The following is a 19,951-nucleotide window of genomic DNA, read 5'->3' as shown; positions in this document are numbered from 1 at the left end:
CTTCAGCTGCAAACTTAACCTGTGCATCATCAGGTGTGGTAGATTTGAATCTGGGATTTTAAATACTAAATCACATTCTTGAAAAGGTGTCTGTCTTTTCCAGATGGGCAAAAATGTCCAAGAAATCCTGCTCAGCACAGAACTATTTTCAAATGGAAAGAGAATAGTAGAATCATTGAGGCTGGAAAAGAACTTTAAGATCATCAAGTCCCACTGTTAACCTAGCACTGCCAAGTTCACCACTAAACCATGTCCCTGAATGCCACATCTACAGGTCCTTTAAATCCACTCCTGCCCTGGACAGCCTATTCCATTGCTTGACGTGAATAATGTCTTGATGAAGAAATTGTGTTTAGGAAAATGTCTTGGCTTGCACACAGTGATGGGCTATATTATGAATGTAAATAAATAGCAGGGAGAAAAGACCTTTTCAAATTTTATTGTATCTTGGGTAAGGAGAAATTGCTGCCATTCCATTCTCCCGATTTCCTGTGTATGTACTAGCTTCACACTTCTGCTTTTCCTTTGCAGGAGCGGAGACTGGCTACTATCCGGGAACTAGCTCGGCTTCTAAGACCTGGTGGAACAGCACTCATTTATGTCTGGGCAATGGAACAAGAATACAAGAGCCAGAAGTCTAAATACCTTAAAGAAAAGAGTAGTAGTAAAAACAAAGACAAGGAAATGAATACTGGCATAGTTCAGAGACCACTTAATGACCAAGGGCCTGATAACAGCAGCCAAGATTCAGCATGGTCTCACCAACTCCTTAATGACTTCAAGGATGAAAGCTGTGGTGCCAAGCCAGTAGCAGATTTCAGACTGCCTGTTCACACTAACAGAACCTCTTTTCACTCTCAAGATTTGCTGGTTCCCTGGCACCTGAAAGGTGGTACGAAAAAGAAAGAGGAAAGTGCTGATACAGTGGTGGTTCCAAGTGGCTCCAAAGAATTGCAAGGACTCAGCCCTGTTTTCCACCGCTATTACCATGTGTTCTGTGAAGGGGAACTGGAAGCAGTGTGCAGATCCCTGGATTGTGTGAGGGTTCAAAAGAGTTACTATGATCAAGGAAACTGGTGCGTGATTCTAGAAAAGTTGTAGCCTGTGATGCTTCCTCTACTATCTGTAGAGTTTTCTTTGTTTTTTACAGTGAAAGGTATTTTGTGAAAGGCATTTTTAATGCAGGCTGCAGCTAATGCCTCTTTTAAAATAGCAGAATAAAGATTGTGCATTGAGTTAATAACAGTGGTAGCACTGTGTGCATATGTTAACAAAATAATGGCCAAGCTCAGCTACTACCTCTGCAGAGTGTTTGCTTTACTTCTCTGAATTACAGTGAAGAGGATTAAGTGGGAAAATACTACCCATGCAAATCACCAAGACCAGTGTTGAGCTATTAAAGACAAAGGGCCTAGTTCTCGCTTCTCTTACACCATTTTATATTGATATAGCCACAGTGCTTTCCCTGCAGTCCCCAGCTAATTGGAATGGAGCTCTGGGCCGGAAAGGCAGAGCTGTTTGCTGTGTGGATGAGGAAGGAGGGAGTGAATGGCATATGAGGCAGTTAAGCTGAAGAGTCAAACTGTTGCCTCAAGTTTGGTCTTGCCTGTGTTGTTGTCTATGAGGGGTGACAGATCTCTTTCAGTTTGGAATTTATTCTCTTGGTTGTGGTAATAATTATTTCCTCAAAGGGAACTGGAAAGATACTGGGGATAGCACAGACATTTTTCTCTTCCTTGACTCTCAAATACCCACAATTCATGCTGTCCATCCCCAGATTTCTGTAGCTCTTCATTGTAGTGTTGTGAGGTGTGAGTTCCAGCCCAGCTGGAGCAGCCAGACCGGCTCTGCTACACACCTGTAGCACCAGGACTTTTGGGGGTGGGGTGACCCTGAGTTCCTCCAGGGGGAAAAGGGAAAAATATTAAAGTGAAGGCAATATTTGGTGCAGGTTTTCTGGTGGGTGTTTTCAACCTCTAAATGTTGGCAGTGGAGCAAGTTTTATTTAATACACTTCAGGAGAACAAAGGACTGGAGTAGAGGGGAACTGATGCTGGGCTGGCTGACTCAGAGCAGCTCTTTTAGCTGTGGCCTGCAAGGACTAGTGCAATTTCTTTGATACAACTCTTGTGCTACCAAAGGAATGTGACACCTGGAATGCATTTCTGAGACTAAAGCAATGGGCTGACTTTTGCAGGGTGAATGGCTGTTGGTGCCTCTGGAAACCAGTGCTGCTAAGCTATGCTGTTATATTGATTGATTGCCTGTAGTTGTAGCAAGCTCTATGGTATTGGCAGGTCGTGCTGCTGTAAATAATGGCATACAAACCAAGGTGCCCATCCTAAATCATGTGGGGACTTGGACAGCTCGAGGACAGCTTGGCCTACTCCTGCCCACCTCCCATGGGCAGGTTAAAGGCTCCTGTGCTGGCAACCCTCTCACAGTCACCCATTTCTCTTAGGCTCCCATCTTGTAATGGAGAAAATCTGAGGGGAACGAGAGCAGTAAGAGAGGAGTTTGGTGCCACCACAATTCACCTGGCCCGTGCTTTGCTGTCTGCTTCCAAAGAGCCCTTGGGAAAGAGCTGCACATGCTGTCCATGTAGCAGCAGCCTTGTCCTAACTGATTTCTTTCCTTTGAACGGCAAAGGAAGCATGCCTAGCAATGAGCCCTCGTGGGCACGTTCAGGGGCTGATTTGCACACATTCAATGAGTATCACATAGCTGGAAACATGTCTTGCATCAAGGCCTGAACTGGCTTCAGTTCTGGGACGCAGAATTTGGGTGCAGGAGCTCACCCCTTTCCCAGCTGGACTGTGGCACCAGAGCTAACCTGAACAGCTCCAGGGTGCAGTGCTACACGATGTTGGTGTGTGAAAGGGCAGGGAGAGCCTCTGCTGCGTGTTTGTGCGGTGACTAATTCACTAAACTGGGCTGCCTATTATTTCTGATTATGTGGATTGCATTAATGTAAAGTAAAGTAGGAGGACTCATCTCTGAAGCTCTTAGCTTGCATGGCCCTGTTTGCTGGTGCCTGGACTCCTGCTGAGCACACAGCAGCTGCTACTGGGTTTGTGCCTTGCCTGTAGCTGCATTTTCTTTAAGAATATACAGTGTTCTTGCAAGGAACAATTACTGCTTGAAAGTCCTTCTGAAGTGCTGCCATATGATGACCTTGTGTGACAAATTAGGAATCAGGTCTGCAGTTGTGCTCGATTACTTGATGTACCCTTCTTCTGACTCAGAGGTTCTGCTTCCAAATTCACTGCTGGCTCTGACTGTACAGAAAGTTAATCACTGTTCTAACCTGGGGCTCAAATGTATCAAGTAGACAAAGCCTGAATGTGAATTTTATGTAACACTGATCTATTTTTTGCAGGCCCTGTGGCTCCTGAAGAGCTTTCCTGCTTTTCCTCTTGTTTCCCTGGCAGAGGCAACATTAGGCAGTGTCTGGTGTCACACTTGGCATTTCTTGCCATCTGGGATGATTTACACCATTTATTGACTGCCATATGTATGAATAGGTCACACTCCCTCTCACCAGCTCTGCAGTGAAGCACCTGGGATATCTGAGAGGAGAGTCAGATTTTACTGTCAGTCTTCTGGTTGCCATCGGTCTACCTGCAAGGTATTCCTTTCAGCTGAGTCACAGCAGCTTTTTCCATCCGTTTCTTGCTGGCTCAAAGCAGAAAGTGTCACTCACCACCATTGGGCTGCCTAGGACAGGGAGAATTCCAGTGGGTCCTGCTTTTGGAAGGAGGTTCTGGCATGGGGAACACCAGCCTGGCCAACATTGCTTGAACAGGCACACTGGGTTGAACATAATTCCTTACCAAAGAGGCTTTTCCTGGCGTTTCTGAGGGCTGTGAGCCAGAGGACGATCCCAGCGGCACACTATTTCTTCAAAGACAGTAGAAAAGTTAAAAGTACTCTGAAATCCTCTGAGCCCTGGAAATGTTATGAAATATTTATTTAGTTAAAGCCAGAGAGTCTCTTCAGATGCTCCAAGAGGAATGAGGTGGTGAAGGAAAAAATGACAAGGGAGGAGAGCAGGTAGATGTTAGCAAAATGTATTGCAGAAATTTGCAACACAGAATTACATGCAACCACAGCTACCCTTTGCAGTACTCACTTGCCCCTTTTTTTTACTTCCTGGAAGTGGTAATGAGATTAAATTCTTTAAGGTCAGCGGTTGAGTTTAAATGTTAGAGATTTTGTGTCCTGTCCTGACAAAACAAGGGCTTCAGAGCATCCCTGGGCTTAAAGCAAAGGACATGATGAGGTAATTTCTCGTTCTGGGGCAGGCAAAAAATGAAATCTGCAAAACATGGAGGACTTTTTTAAACTTGATAGAGGTCTTTCAGACCGATATCATGATGCAGCCAACCCTGTGACAAAAACTCCTCCAGACCTCGCTGGAAGTGTTCAACTTAATTTTAGCAGAGAGAGGTGTAGGATAGCAGATAGCAAGAGACAACAAGCTGATTGGACTGCTTTGCTGAATGAGAGCCACAAAAAGCTGAATGGGGAACACAGCTTCTCATAAGAGATCTTGAAGGACTGGCCCCGGCACCATGAGCTCTTGCACTCTCAAAGATGAACGTTTGTACTCTCTAGTGCCCACCAAAGACACTTCCCCATTTGGACAGGGAAGAGAAAATTTAATGAACGTGAATTGGGATATCATCAGGGAGAGATCACTCGGTCATCGCCAGAGCAGAAAAAGAAGTAAAACTAAATCTTAAAAGCACCTTTCCTCACCCTTCCCTTTTTCCCACTCTCAATTTTATTTCTCATCCTCTAAGTCCTCCTCACAGTGACACAGAGGGATGGGGAATAGGGATTATGGTCACTTCATCACATTTCTGCAGCTGCCTCCTATTCTCCTACCGGGATTAGGTACCTTCTTCATCTTACAGAAGCATTATGAATATGAAACTTCTCATCATGTAAGTACAAATACAAATGTCAGACATTCTCTCTATAAAGTGAACGTCAATGAGCATGTCTGGGGAACTGTGTGCCAAAAATAAATGTCATTCAGCTGTCACTGCATGCAGCACATGTTCTGAGTTTTGCAAACTATTCCCCTAACAGTACTAGGTGGATGGAGAGCCTTTCCAAGCACTTAAATGATGAGAAATTTAGAGTGATAACATTTTCAATACATAAAAAAAAAATTTCATGTTTACAAGAATCTAAAAAACCTTTTAGTTTGAGAATTGCAGTTGTTACACCTGTAAATATCACAGAAACACTTTCCACTTGCCAAGTGAAAATTATAAAGAAATGATAAATGAAAATACTAGAGAAGATCAATAGCTACGGTCTCCAGTGTGCTTTGTTTTGTGTATTCTTCTTGCTGCTAAAATTAAGGATTTCTTGTCATTATCACTTTTTGTGTGTCACTATGGTTTTCTATAATTTATTGTGGAGAAAAGAGGGAGAGACATTTCATTTATTATTACAAATCTCTTTTAGGTGTGCTAATCTGCTTTATATGAAGTGATTGTACTGACAACATCAGCATTTGGACCCCAATTTATTATGCAGATAACTTGTTCTGCCTTAACTAGGATATGTCCACTTGGGGCAGAATTAGAATTGCATTGCTTTGTCTAAACTTTGTGAAGGACCGTGCCTAACATCTCAAGTGGCTGCGAATGAAACACTTTCCTTCTCTCACCTGCCTCCTTAACAGATGCTGTGGAGATGCTGTTGAATGCAGACAGTTTGTTCCTGTGCCTGATGGTGCTCTCATCCACAAATTTCTTGGCCAAGTCACCTCAGTGAACTGTAAAAGACATCTGTGTTGAAGTCTACAACTCAGGCCAACAGCAAAGATTGTTTTTATCTAGCTGACATAATTTTGTACAGTATTCCTATCACATTTCTGCACTTGGAGCAAGCCACCACTGGTGTGCAAATACGGTATAATTCTCAAATTTTGCCAGTATTGTAAGCTATTTTAGAGGTATCCTTGTTTAAATTGGATCAGGGACACAGAGAGAGTACTCTGACATTAAACTCTTCTCTACCCCTTAAACAGGCTATGCCTATGCTTTACAATTGCTAAAGAGGAACCCCAGTAACAGCAGTACTTTTTTCTTTGATTTTATGAAAGGGGTAGCGGAAATTTCCAATTCATGAGCAAATAAGGTGGAGAGATATGTCAGTGCAATATGAGTAATTAATTTTCTCCCTGCAATGCAGAAATGCTCCATATTATTACTTTAACATGATAGCAAGGTTACTTTTGTTAAAAACTGATGCCCTTTATCTGAAAAAAGAAAAAAAAGAAAACCAATCTTCAATCACAACAATCAACTATATAGATGGATTTATTCTTAGCTATGTCTTTGTCTTGTATTCCTACTGAAATGTAATTAAAAGGAAAACTATTGAACCAAAGCACAAGACAGTAGAATAAATTATTGTGATATATTTATTTTTATAAATGATTTTGTGTTTCTTCATGTCTTATTCAGACTCTAGATCAAAACGGAAACTGTGATTCCAAGGCCTAAGTTTAGAAATTACTAACAATAAAAGTAGCTCATGCTACTATTGCTGAGCCATCCTGTCTCCTTAGATAGTTCATCTTTGATGCTTTGTGCAGAGTAGAAGAAGAAGCAGCATGTTTCTCATCTCATTCAACTGCTCACACACACATCAGTCCTTAACGTTAGGCTCCTCATACACTCGGATGAATTCAAAGCATAAAATTGCAACCAGGGAACTGCTAAAGCACCCATCTCAGTGAGACAGAGTCTTTTACAGAATGCTGCAGCTCTCTCTGGCAAAAATTCAAGTTACAATCTGGCAATATCTGAAGCTCTGTTAGAACAATTACAGTGAATCCCACGTTCCTGCTATTAGAAAGCAAATCCTGCCTTCAGTTCCAATTTCAAAGCTCCCCAGCTTTTCACACTGCCTTATTCTTCTGTTTAAAATGGCAAGGATAGGAAACAGAGAAGAGGTTGTTCATTCATTTTTTTTTCTGATTGCCTCTTGCTTAGTTTCCAAAAGGGATTTGCACAGTACAAAGTCTTTACACATTCTCCTGTCTCTCTGAAGAATCTGCTGTTCCCTCCCCCCCCCCCCCCCCCCTTCTTCCTTTGGAAATCTCTTTTTTATGCACAGCATCTCTTTTGAGGACTTGTTTGTGTGTGCCATCCATCTTTTCACCTTTCTTTATGTACATATTTCCTCTCTGGTCTCATGCCTTCTGAATTCTCACCCACATTAGATTTCCTAATTTACCAATACAGAAATAACTCCTTGACTCATAAGTAATGACATGCTTGAGTCCTTGAAAATCCTAACACTTTGTATTTCCCATTCAAATCCTCTCCTCAGGTTATTTATCTCTGGGCTTCTTATAGGCATCTCAGGCTGGGAAATTTTGACATAAGGCCCTTTAGTAAGTAGCCCATCTCATAACTAGCTTCTGATGCTGGTTTTAATTTATCATAAGAATGAGTCCCTAGCAGTTTCTATGTGAGCCTTTTGTTAAGGGGTTATGCCCTTCAAAAGAGCTTAGCTTCTTTAAGGAAGCTTCCTATCTTTTTTTTTTTTTTTTTAATTGCCATTGTAATGATTTCTGCTGCATGCACTCACTTCACATCTCACTTTCCTCACTCTTCATCATATATTCTGAGGAAAGTTCAGAGTGGGTTTCATTTAGAATTCATCAATGCCTCTCACCAAGCTACCACAATGAGAGGATATATTTCCTCTGGCCCAACTGTTGAGTGTTAAGGATACACTAAAAAGAAAATAAAGTTTATTTATCATGCATTCTTCTTGGGTCTCAGGCTTTTTTGGGTCTCAGACTGTGTGTGACAAGGATGTAAATTAGAAGGTGTTCTGGAGTAAAAAAAAATTGCATCAATTCCTTTTAATGAAGAAATGCTGGTTATGCAGAGAGATGTAGCTTATCTATGTGCTTCATATCAGAGGAATCACTGAGATTTATCTCTTTCTGTTGATATCTCACAGATTAAATTAACACAATTGTGCAGTCTTTGGTGCTCTTCCCATTCTCTCTAATTTCTGTTACAAAACCTGAAAGACATGGAGCCAGCTTGCAGACTGGATTTATCATTCCAAGATCCCTGGTAGGAGATTTGTTAGGATGGCCTGAGTTCTTGCCTCACCTTTGTTCCTTCCAAATAATCCTCTCAGTTGAGTCAATCCACTTGTTCAGACTGACATGCCAAGTGGCCTCCTGGGAGAACAGGCAGGAGGAAACATAGGGTCAAAAATCACTTCTTGCTCATTTTCTCTATATAAAAAGTGCTTGGCTTTACAAGGTATAAAGACTTCATTCCTGTGTGACCAATCCCTTTCTGAATCCTGACTCCAATCTAAGGCAGGGTGAGGGCTTGAAACCACATCATGAGGAAATACTAAATGGAACTTGACTATGGGACATACTATGGTCTCTCCCATTCGGAAACTTATAGGACAGAAGAGCCCAAAAAGCACACTAAAAGAAATCCAATGTCCGCCCACTTATGGTCTCTTTGCCAGTTTGGTGGTATCCAGCATGGTGGCATATGTTTTGAGATATGCTTGCTTAGTGTAGCCTGTGTGCTCCTCACAAAGGGGCCTGGAGGGGCCTTTGTGCTTCAAAATGAGGTGAGTGGCAGGACAAGCTGGTAGTGTCACACTTGTCAGAGGGTTTCCTGTCAAGAACAGTGACAAAGACAGTGACTTGGGATGTCAGGCGTATTACTTAGTATTTACAGCTATTTCTGGGTCAAGGGCTAAGACAAGAATTGGATATGAAATTGCCCTTCCCTCTAAACAGAGTAGTAGAACACAAAGAAAAATGAAAAGCAATTTCAGGAATTGTGGGGTGAAAATTGGAGAAGAGTAAATTGTTCAAGTTGCTGCTGAAAGAAACAATTATGAACACTCTGTGTGGCAGTCAAATTCTCTGTACAATTATTGTCACGGTGCTGTAGTGCCTTGGAGCCCATTCCATGGAGCAAGACCTCACTGGTCTCAATAATTTTTTCCCACAAGTGTTCACCTTTTCATAAGAAAAAGACATGCTCCCAACTTTTTTTATTCTCTGTATTGCAGTTAAAGGAGGAGACTCTCTTGCAATACTCCACATGTACAGTTTCTGCAGCTCCCTTCAGTTTGCTGTGTGCTGCCCATATGAGCATGTGTTGGACTGAGCTACAGCACTGCAGAAGAAAAGGACAAAGACAGCCCCAAGGTTTCAGGGGCAGCCGAAGTCTGTGGTTACTCCACAGTGTCTCCAATATCAGTTTAAGGTATTGTCGCTCTTGCAACAAATGGGCTGATACAACTCTGTGAGACTAGGCTACAACGTGGCCTCTAGAGCTTCCCTACCTTTAAGAGCCAAAAATGTGCTTGAATCTCACTTAACACCAAAACCAACCAATTGCACTGCATTGAAACTCTGTCTAAAAGTAGCTACTATTGCACTGGTCTGGTGGATAGGGATTGATAAATGAAAGCCCAGGGCTTTAATCCCCTGCCCAAGCCAGATGATCTTGAGTCAGTATTTGTGTCTCACTTTCAAAGTAGCTGATCTGAAGCTCCCTGACATGTGCAGCTCTGGACCTCTCCAAGATGAGCAGGCACGAGAAGAGGTAAGTCATTTCTCCCCAAAGATGTTACCGGTCTCAACAAATCACAGACAGGATGAGTGTTAGCCCTGCTGTGAGCTTCCTGTGTGACAAAAGTGTTTTCAACTTTTCAAAGGAAAAAAAGCCAAAAAAAGTATGTAAATGCTTCCCAAGAAATGAACTTAACAAGTTATTTCACATGTGTAGCAGCTACCTTACGAAACATTTATTAGTAGAGTAATAGAATCATTTAGGTTGGACAAAACTTTCAATCCAAGATCACTGAGTCCAGCCACTAACCCAGAACTGCCAAGTTGTCACTAGAGAATTTCCCAGATGAAGGATTCACTTTATTACAGTCATGAAACTCGGGTGGGGAAAGTGAAAATGGATGTTTCTAAACCCCACCCCCTCTGGTCTGCTGAGCTATGGCCAAAATAATCATCTCTTTTCAAAGAAGGTGAAAAAATTAACAAAATAACTATTGTTCAGGAGCAGGCCACTCTCAATTTGCTATTGAATATGGAACAATGGGTGAGTCACTGTTCGATCCACCACAGCCTCCTCATTTGTTCTCATTGCAAGCTGAGCTCGCCTTTCCAAGCGAGGCTGTCAGGAGCCTCAATGTCACTGGGGCTCTTTTGTTGCTGCCAGGGGCACTCTTCTTGATGGACAGTAGAAAATCATCTGGTTTTTCACTTCAGGTGCTCACTGCACAATTGAGGCACTCACAGCACAATTCAGGCAACGGCAACTAATAACCTGAGTATTGCTGCTGCATTGATTTTTGGGTGAGGTGTTCTATCATTTTATGGCACTGAATTTAGACACAGTTGCTTTAATTTTCTCCTGAGTAAACATAATGAAATTTCTATGAAAGAAATATGCTTTCCCCTTTAATTGCATCATTCTTTGTTTGTGTTTTTTTTTTTTTTTCCCTGCTGCAATTTCTCCAAGGACTGACATTTTTTTTTCTGAGACAAGACAATGACAATTCCCTTCTAAGTAATCTCTCAGAACTGGATGTAAAGGACTGCTTGATAGTACCAATCGCAACTGAAAAACGAGGTGGTTTAAAAAATGAACCGAATGAGAATTGACTGAAACGAAGTACATTTTGACTGGGGTGTGTCCCCTTTCTGTTCTCTTACCAGCATCTTACTGGATAATGTTTTTCTTTAGTATGAGGACTTCATAATGTGTTGTTATAACTGAGGTAATAAATTCTCTCCTGCATCACAGTGGAAAAAGATTCTGTATTCTCAGGAAAAAAAAAAATCTTTTCTCTTAAGTGAAACCTTGCCTCATTTAAAGAAAACTGCACAGGATAACACTGAGTAGAGAGGAATCTTTTTTTAACCTTTTTGAAATAAAAATAAAACATCAAGCTGAGAGTTGAAGGCACATAGTGGAAGTTAGAAGCATGGAGATTTATAACACACGTCAGTTGGAGAGTGACCAGTTTCTTTCAGAGAATGTGTAAAATGTGCCATTAAATGGAAAATAATACTTCACTAGGAAAGGTCAGTTCCTCCCTGAAGTTCATAAAAATCAGTATCTCCAGGGCATTACTGTTTTGTTAGCCTTTTGATTTTGGCACAGAGAATTAGACAACTGAGCAGAGGTGCCCAGCTGACTATTAAAAGTGGTATACCAAGAAGTAGGTCTCTAGGCTCACTGAAGATTTCTGAGCATGTGAAGAGCTCTCAGACATACTAATATCTTCAAAGAAATAAGCGTAAACTTTAGTTTTTACCTGCTTCATTTGAGAAAGTACTTTTCTCAAAAAAAGGAGAGGAAATGAAATTAAATAATGCCACCATTTCCCTAATCACTGACTTCAAAATTAAAGGCAGCTCTTGGATATAACTTTCTAGGTTTTACTGTTCTTCAGTTTTTGAGATTCTAGAGTGTATTTGTGTTATAGTTTCTTTCCTAAAACCAGGAGTATTAGAAAATGGTTTTAAATTGAAATTTACAGGACCACCCTATTAATGACATGGAGGGTTACAGGTTTGAAGAATAGCACCTAACACTGCAAGAGCTCACCCCGTGCTTTGAATCCTCTTCTTTGTCTAACTTTCTGCTGTAAAAAATACATTCCCTGTTCTCACTCCCAAACTGTCCACATCTGTCACTATTCACACTATGCCACAGTTTCCAGACTTTCTGTTCTCATTTTCAAATACTTCCTAAACTGATTCAGTCACAAGCAGTTGGCTCAGCTCATGGACTATCAATTTTCTGTTTAGATTTAATACAAATCTATTAAGCCCATATGCCTGGCTGTGTGCTGAGCGAGTTAGAGAGCACCCACTTGAGATACTCTGCTGGCTGCCTGGAACAAGTGGTAGCACTGGGATGGAAAGAAACCAATTTGTTGGTGAGAAGAGCACATCACAATCAGAGAAGAGGCTTTTCTTAATGGGGCAAACATGCTCTTTTCTTGCTTCTCCTCTTTCAAGCAGTGTACTTTGCTGTATATAGTCAAGGACTGGAAGTAGCATTAGTCAATCCTGCTGGAACATCTTCTGTATCCATCTGTTTGCTCTGTAAATGGCTCCCTGAAGAGGTTTCACATGCTGCTTTTCCAAATGGTGCCTATGAAAGTCTATCAGTTATCATTCTATACCTGTGGTGATCTACAGCAGGTTTTTCTTGAGATGCTCTTAACTGTTAGCATAAATTGAACAAATATGCAAATTCAATTTACACATTTAATACCACCATGGAGATGATGATTAAATTAGTGTTACCGCTTTGAAAACATACTGTCCCATGCAAATATCTAACAAATTACCCAAGATCTTCACTCAGACCTTGGCCTAAATAATATTACTTGGCAGCTGTGGACATGTTTGGTGCCAGACACATTAATAATGCTCTGATCTCATACCAAAGGAATTATGTCCCAGATAAACATTTGTTTCACCAGAGGCAAAGAAGCCCTGTCAAATGGTGTTGGCCAACTGCAACTTCCAAATGCCTGAACACACGTGTTTTTGCATTTCCCTCTGCTCACCCGTGTACATTCTGGGCAGCCAGCATCCTGACATTACAGAGGTCACAGTCTAACACGGATGCACTGAACTGGCTGAAAACAGGTAAGAAAGTGTCTTGAAAATCACCTGGAGGTGTTCACAGCAATGGGGAGCACTGGGCACTGCAGAGCACCTGAACATGTGAGCATCTTTCGGGCCACGTTCCCTTGTTTTCTCTCATTAATGCCAGTCTGGACAAGCAGGCCAGGGGCTGTGCAAGGGAATTTCAGCCCGGCAGGAGGGATGAGCCTGGATGTCAGTATCCCCAGTGCTGAGGATTACATTTAGTGCTCAGTGTGCAGCTGCAGGCTGAGTGCTGGGGAGAAGCCTGAGCCTGAGGCAAGAGACTCTGAAACTGCCGAAGGGCACAGGGACTTGTGATGCCAGCCAGGTGCTTGGACACTCTGGGACATGGAAGGAGCCGAGGGTTCCAGACATGGCTCTGCTTGGACTGTGCTTGTGAGGGTGTAAGAGCCCTGAGATTTCTTCACTCAGGGTCCCTCCTTGAAGGCACCAAACTCAAGTTTTTATTTTGTTGTGGTATTGTGATTAAACAATTTTAAGGATTGAGATGTCAGAGACTTTGCTGTGGGAAAGCTGGGGTTGAGCCGGTAAGGAAGCCTTGTCTGACTGTGGGGTGTGTAGCTGCCAGGGCAGCTCAGGTGGTGTGAGTGTGACTGCTGGAGAGGCTTACAGGCAGCTGCACAGGGAAGTTTCCTTAATGCCCACTGCAGGACTGTGCAGTCCTGTTGGTCAAGCAGCACAGGGTTCCAATAAGCTGCTGTGCCAGGACATGGTATTTGCTGGGACCTCCACCTGTGAGGCTGGTGAGCTCTGAGCAAGGTGTGGGGAACTCACCTGGGTGCGTGGGATGGGGCAACCCTGGACGTGCAGACAGACTGGGGAATGAGGCTGGAAAGCAGCACCACGGAAAGGGACCTGGGGGTCCTGGTCTGTGGTAAGTTGAACATGAGCCAGCAGTGCCCTGGCAGCCAGGAGGGCCAACCCTGTCCTGGGGGGCATCAGGCACAGCATGGCCAGCCGGGCAAGGGAGGGGAGTGTCCTGCTCTGCTCTGCTCTGGGGCAGCCTCACCTCCAGTGCTGGGTGTCACAATGTAAAACAGACACAAAGCTGTTAGTGCCCGAAGGAGGGCAATGAAAATGGTGAAGGGACTGGAGAAGCCATTTGAGGAACGACTGAGGGCACTTGGTGTGTTCAGCCTGGAGGAGACTGAGGGGAGACCTCATCGCGGTCTGCAGCTTCCTTGTGAGAAGAAGAGGAGCGGCAGGCACTGATCTCTGCTTTGGGGTGAGCAGTGACAGACCCGAGGAAACAGGCGTGCAGCTCAGCCAGGGGAAGTTCGAGTTGGATACTGAGAAAAGGCTCTTCACCCAGAGGGTGGTTGGGCACTGGAACACGCTCCCCAGGGAAGCGGGGAGCAGCACCAAGCACCAAGCCTGACCGAGTTCAGGAAGCACGCTCTCATAAGAATCACACAGTGTGATTCTTGGGGATGGTCCTGCGCAGGAGCTGGGCATTGATGATCCATGTGGGTCCCTTCCAGCTCAGGACATTCCATGACTCTATAACCCTGCCATGAGCCGAGCGCGTCTCGACGGGCGCCGGCGAGAACAGAGGGGCTGAGGGGCCGAGCCGTGCCAGAACCCGGCCCCGGGAGGTCCCCGCCGTGTCCCGCTGTCCCCGCTGTCCCGCCGTGCCCGGTTATACCCCCGTGCCCGGCTATCCCCGCTGTTCCCCGTGCCCCGCTGTTCCCCCGTGCCCGGTATCCCCGCTGTCCCCCCGTGCCCGGCTATCCCCGCTGTCCCCCCGTGTCCCGCTGTCCCCCCGTGCCCGGCTATCCCCGCTGTCCCCCCCGTGTCCCGCTGTTCCCCCGTGTCCCGCTGTCCCCCCGTGCCCGGCTATCCCCGCTGTCCCCCCCGTGTCCCGCTGTTCCCCGTGTCCCGCTGTCCCCCCGTGTCCCGCTGTTCCCCCGTGTCCCGCTGTCCCCCCGTGCCCGGCTATCCCCGCTGTCCCCCCGCTATCCCCGCTGTCCCCCCGCTATCCCCACTGTCCCCCCGTGTCCCGCTGTCCCCCCGTGTCCCGCTGTCGGGCGCAGCCGCAGCCGCCCCACCCCGCCCCTCCCGGGGCGCTGTTCACGACAGTGTCGGGCGGCGCTGCCGTACGGCCCCGCGCGGTTAGCGGCGGGCGGTGCGATGGCGTCCGGGGCGGCGGGCGAGCGGGGCCGGGAGCGGCGGGAGCGGGAGGCGCTGCCGGCACAGGTGGGGTCACCGGCTCGGCCCGGCCCGGCCCGGCCTCGCCCGGGGCTGCTCAGCACCTCGCCGTTCCCCGGGCTTGGCGCTGGGTGCTGCGCGGGTCGGTGCGCTCCTGAAGGCGCCCTGGCCGCGGCGGCCGCAGGCGGGGAGGCCGAGGGGAGAGCCCCTCTGTGCCCAGGGCAGCTGGGCTGCGGCACCGACGGTGGCGGGACGCAGTCTGGAACTCCTGCGTGACACCCGCCTGGTTTCGTGCGTTTTGCCACTTGTGGTATTGATCCTCTTGGTATTTCACGTATTATGTATTTCTGTGCTTACACCTTTGGAAAGAGCCGGAGTCTTTACAGTCTCGCTTCAGATCTTTTATACATTGACAAGATAGCACCACCCTCACTCCCCGGCCTTCTCTAGGCTGAACAGACCCAGCTCTCAGCCTTTCCTTAAATGAGACTTAAAAGGCGACTACTTCTCCTTGTCTTATGGCCTGTCTTTCCTAAAGAGCCTGTATCCCTCCATTGCAACATTCTGGTCATAGACTGGTAATAACTTGGAGTTGTGTGCATGTGTTAAAAAGTGGCAGCCTGATTTCATAGGGTCAATTACGTGCCTGGTGATATGTTGCTGTACTGTAAGACAAGAATTAGGAGGCTCCCACTCTCAGGTGCTTTGGTAGAGATGCTGTGACTTGGAGACCAATGCTAATCCTGGTGCATTTTGTTTGAAATATGCCCGGTTTTGGTATTTGTGATGATTCTTGTTGTCACTTGTAGGTAGAGTGAATGCTGAAGTCACAAATGGCACATCACTTAAGTGACATGGCTTGTTTTTGGCGTTTAAGGGAAGTGTAAAAGGAGTGTAAGAGAAAGACAGAGTATGGAAAGAGGATGAGATTGTGATGATAGGCTTTTGACAAAAGGAAGGCCAGGGTAAGCAGCAGTCAAGTCTTTCTGGGCAAAGATATTGTCAGAAAAAAATGTAGTGGGCAAATGGCCTGATTAGCCTGATGCTGACAGAACAGTGATGCCTTTTCTCAAGGCAAAGCAGAAAGAGAGAGGATTTTGTGTAATATATCATGTGGGCATCTCCTTTGTACAGTTATAGAACCATTTCTTGGCAATAAAAGTTCCCGTCAGTGATTTCCCCCCTTTTGACAAGCAGTTGAAAGGAAATTCACTTCGTCACAATGAATCACATTGCCCTGCAGAAGTTTGTTGATGTTGTTAGGATGTTTGTTGCTTTACTCAAACTTCTCCTTTGCTCAGTTCAACCTCTTGGATGTTCAGAAAATGCACTTAACAGCAAGCAAAGCTTATGTAGGGCACTGTTATCCTACTTTACCTTTCCTTCTCAGCTGGTGCCTCTTGTACAGCAAGTTGCCTGGGCCAATGCCACTGGCGTAGAATCCTAGAACAACTCTGGCTGGAAAGACCTTGAAAGATCCCTTGTTCCAACCTCTTGTGGGAAAGGCAGCCTAGGTGAGATTATTTAGTCCTCTGTTCAGTCATATCCTGAAAAACTCCAGTGACAGGGTTAAGGAAACTCTCCTGGCTGATCATTCAGGAAGCGCAGTCCCCAACCCAGGATGCATTCCCACCACACGAGGCTCTCACTGCTGGCACTGGAGCCTTTTGTGGAGAGCAGCTCCAGTGAGCCAGCGTGTGCTCTGCTTGGTTCCCTATACACAACACTTACACTCAGACAAGTTTCCCTTACCAGCTTAACCCCAGGTTTTCTATGGAAGTGTCAGAGACATCTGGATCCTTACAGCAGTTTAATCATGGTGCAGAACATAAAAGCCAGTTTGAGCTGGGTGCCTCCAAGGAGGGACCCTGAACAACCAAATCCCTGAGCTTTTACACCCTTGCAGTCTAAGTGTGCCATAGTCTGGGCTCCTCCTGCTGAGTCCTTGGCTCCTGCAGTGGCTCTGAGTGCCTCGGTGCTCTCAGTGCTCTCCTGGCTGGCCCCACAATGAGAGACCCAGACGTCTCTCATTGTGCAGAGGGGCAGCACCACTTCAAGGCCTTTTTGCTTGAGGCACAGGTTGTCTTTGGCACAGTTCCAGTAGTTGCTAGAAAGTTTGGTATCTTGAGCAGGGGGGGTACACTTCTCACTGCACTATGTCTCAAAGAGTTGCTGCCCTTCAGCACCAGGGTACGCTGTTAGGATATGTCTCAAGAGTTCTTTGATGATGCTGTAGCTTCATAGGTCCTAACTCTCGGTGTTAATTCTTGTAGGATTAGATTCTGCTCATCAGCCTTGCTGAAGAATATTAGAGAAAGTGGTTTGGAGTTTTTAGAATTAAAACAAATCTGATATTTTTTATTATTGCTAAGCTGTAGTGTATTAAAAGGTGTGTATGTAGGATCTTTGTTGAATTTTGTCATTTTATTTGACTTGAACCAGAAACAGACCATCATTATATTGTTCAGCATATTTTTAAAATGCCATGAATACAAATTACTCCTACATGAATATCTTAAAAATGCATCTGCAGTATTTGTGTGATACTGAAGAAAACCCAGTGCACAACACTAATTTTCTGGAGTAAGACAAACTGATTTTCTTTGTACAGCAGTGGGCTCAGAGTTGGCTTTTACTATTCGAAACTAACAGATGGGCAGTAAATAGCTCTATAAAGGTGCTACATCATTGCTTAGACAAAAGCTGATCAAGTGTTAGAACCACTGTGAGATGAATAAAGAGCAAAGGAAGTGGTTGCACGGTCATGTTACCCATTTCTGTGTCAAATAGCTTATGCAGCCCTGGTCCCAGCATCTCAAGAAGAACCAAAGAACCTTGGGCACGGTGGGAAGAAAGGTGCAGAGATGATCATGGTGTAGACTGGCCAAGGACTCTAGAGGTTTTGAGACAAGGAAAGATAGGGAAACAGAATGGAGTATAATTTGTAAAATGCTAGCCACTATGATTCTTCAAGTTCATTTTTTGTGAAGCGTAGGAATGGATCTGGAGAAAATGATGTTGTTTTCTACAGAGGTTGACCATTAGAAGTGCTTGATCCCTATATGGCTGATGAGAAACCTCCCCAGTGTGACTTTTCAACTTCTTACTGAAAGTCACAGTATAGAGTGTGTGTTATATTTCCACATTGTTATGTTTTCACTTCCAGGCAGCCCAAAGCTAAGTCAGATTCTCTGATTTTCAAAGATTCTCTTGGGTGCATTGGGGTAATACAGAAACATACATTATTTATCAAATATTTTTCTTTGCTTTTGCTTGTGGAATTGCTGTGTTTGTCATCTTATGAATGTTCTTGGAACTATTTCTTTTCCATGCAGTAAGAACAAAAGTTGAAGTAAGGAGAGGACATACTGAAGGTTGGGAGTTTCTCCCCCTGCCCCCTTTTCTCTACCAAAGTTTTAGAATGTGTTAGCAGAAGTGTATGATAAGCATTTTATTCTATACAAGTCCATGTGGGCCAAAGGAAGCTGTAGAGATTCCTTTATTGCTTATTTGGCTGATAGGGAAATTTAGGAATGAAACTTTTTTTTTAAAACTCATTCTGTGTTTCGTCTTCCCATTTATGGACCAAATAACCTAATATAGCTATGTAAAAGGGCAACATTTTAAAGACTTCTCCTATAGATACTCTGTTATTTCTGTGAAAAGTCAATTTAGCATTTTATAATGTGAAACAGTGAGAATGTCATAGTTGCCATGTCAATACTCTGCTGTCTGCTTTTCAGAATGGACGTGTTGCTGCCTGTGCGAGAACAGATTAATGTCCTAAGTGTATTGACTTTCTGTGCTTTACTTTGATTGTGGCTGGACTGCCTGCTGCAGTGGAACAGCCAGGCAGTCGAGGGAAGGGATTGTCCTGCTCTGCTCTGCACTGGGGTGGCCTCACCTCCAGTGCTGGGGTCAGTTCTGGGTGCCACCATATAAAAAAGACATTAAACTAGAGAGAGTGTCCAAAGGAGGGCCACAAATACAGTGAAGAGGTTGCAGGCATATGGACTGACTGAGGTCGATTGGCTGGTTCAGTGTAGAGAAGAGGAGACTCTGGGGAGACCCCGTGATGGTCTGCAGCTTCCTTGTGAGGGGAAGAGGAGGGGCAGGCACTGATCTCTGCTCTGTGGTGACCAGTGACAGACCTGAGGGAATGGCCTGAAGTTGAGTCAGGGGAGGTTTGGGTTGGATATTTTGAAAAGGTTCTTCACCCAGAGAGTAGTTGGGCACTGGAACAGGCTTCCCAGGGAAGTGGTCACAGCACCAGCCTGGCAGAGTTTAAGAAGTGTTTGGACAATGCTCTGGGGCACATAGTGTGACTCTTGGGGTGTCCTTTGCAGGGGCAGGAGTTGGCTATGGATGATCCTTGTGGGTGCCTTCCAACTCAGGATATTCTATGATTCTGTGAACAGAACAGGGAGCAAAATATTGCAACACATTTTCTCAATGTATTTTGATTGTCTTGCTTAGAAAAGCAGCAAGAGATTAACATGAACTTACCATAGCTGACTAATGCAGTCAAGACAGTTATTTGGTGATTGTAATCCTGGAAGCCCTTTATTTTGGGAAAGACAGTTGGAAAGCTGTGTAGTCTTTGCTTCTGGTAATCTGATAAATTTGCAGAAATAACTGTACTTTAGTAGCTCTGTTTCTGGAAAGATGAGATGTTCAGCCAACTCACCTTAAGGAACTTTTTGTTATGAAATATTGAACTTGGACTTGTTCTGATGAACCAAATGCCACACAATTAATTGATCAAGATTTCTCTTTTAAATCTTGGAAATGTATTCTTCTATTTGTGTAGTCTGTCTTCCAAACTGCACTCATAAAACCCAGTGGCTGATAGTGTTTATGATAATGATCAGTAATCAAATAATTAAGTGTTGACATGCAGATCATTAGAAAGCTGCAGAAATAGCATCTTGTTTTGATGAGCATGATAGTTCATGACACTGCTATTTTGGTTTACAAGTTTACTGCAGGAAAATAATCTGATGGGTGTTGTGCTAAGTGCAGAGATGTGTATTTTTCCTAGACATGCACACTTCTTAGCAAGACTTCAAA

The 19,951-nt window shown here is 44.5% G+C and overlaps 2 protein-coding genes across 15 annotated transcripts in view; both read left to right on the top strand.

Annotated features, from left to right (window-relative positions):
• Positions 1-1,243, top strand: part of ALKBH8 (alkB homolog 8, tRNA methyltransferase) — a 54,372-nt gene extending 53,129 nt beyond the window's left edge. For all 13 annotated transcript variants that reach the window (XM_072927597.1, XM_072927600.1, XM_072927581.1 and 10 more), the window contains one exon: positions 532-1,243. In XM_072927597.1, the coding sequence (XP_072783698.1) occupies positions 532-1,101 (570 nt within the window). In that variant the 3' untranslated portion in view covers positions 1,102-1,243. The remainder of the gene's footprint in view (positions 1-531) is intronic.
• Positions 1,244-14,794: 13,551 nt separating this feature from the next.
• Positions 14,795-19,951, top strand: part of CWF19L2 (CWF19 like cell cycle control factor 2) — a 59,137-nt gene continuing 53,980 nt past the window's right edge. Inside the window, exon 1 of one of the 2 annotated variants that reach the window (XM_032747780.3) lies at positions 14,795-14,929. In XM_032747780.3, coding sequence (XP_032603671.3) covers positions 14,864-14,929 — 66 coding nt within the window. In that variant the 5' untranslated portion in view covers positions 14,795-14,863. The other variant, XM_072927560.1, reaches the window with a different exon arrangement.

This window comes from Taeniopygia guttata, chromosome 1 (assembly GCF_048771995.1).
Source record: "Taeniopygia guttata chromosome 1, bTaeGut7.mat, whole genome shotgun sequence".
In the NCBI taxonomy this organism is placed as follows: domain Eukaryota; kingdom Metazoa; phylum Chordata; class Aves; order Passeriformes; family Estrildidae; genus Taeniopygia; species Taeniopygia guttata.
Note: the sequence above shows the minus strand (reverse complement) of the source record. Positions and strands in the feature narration are given on the sequence as shown.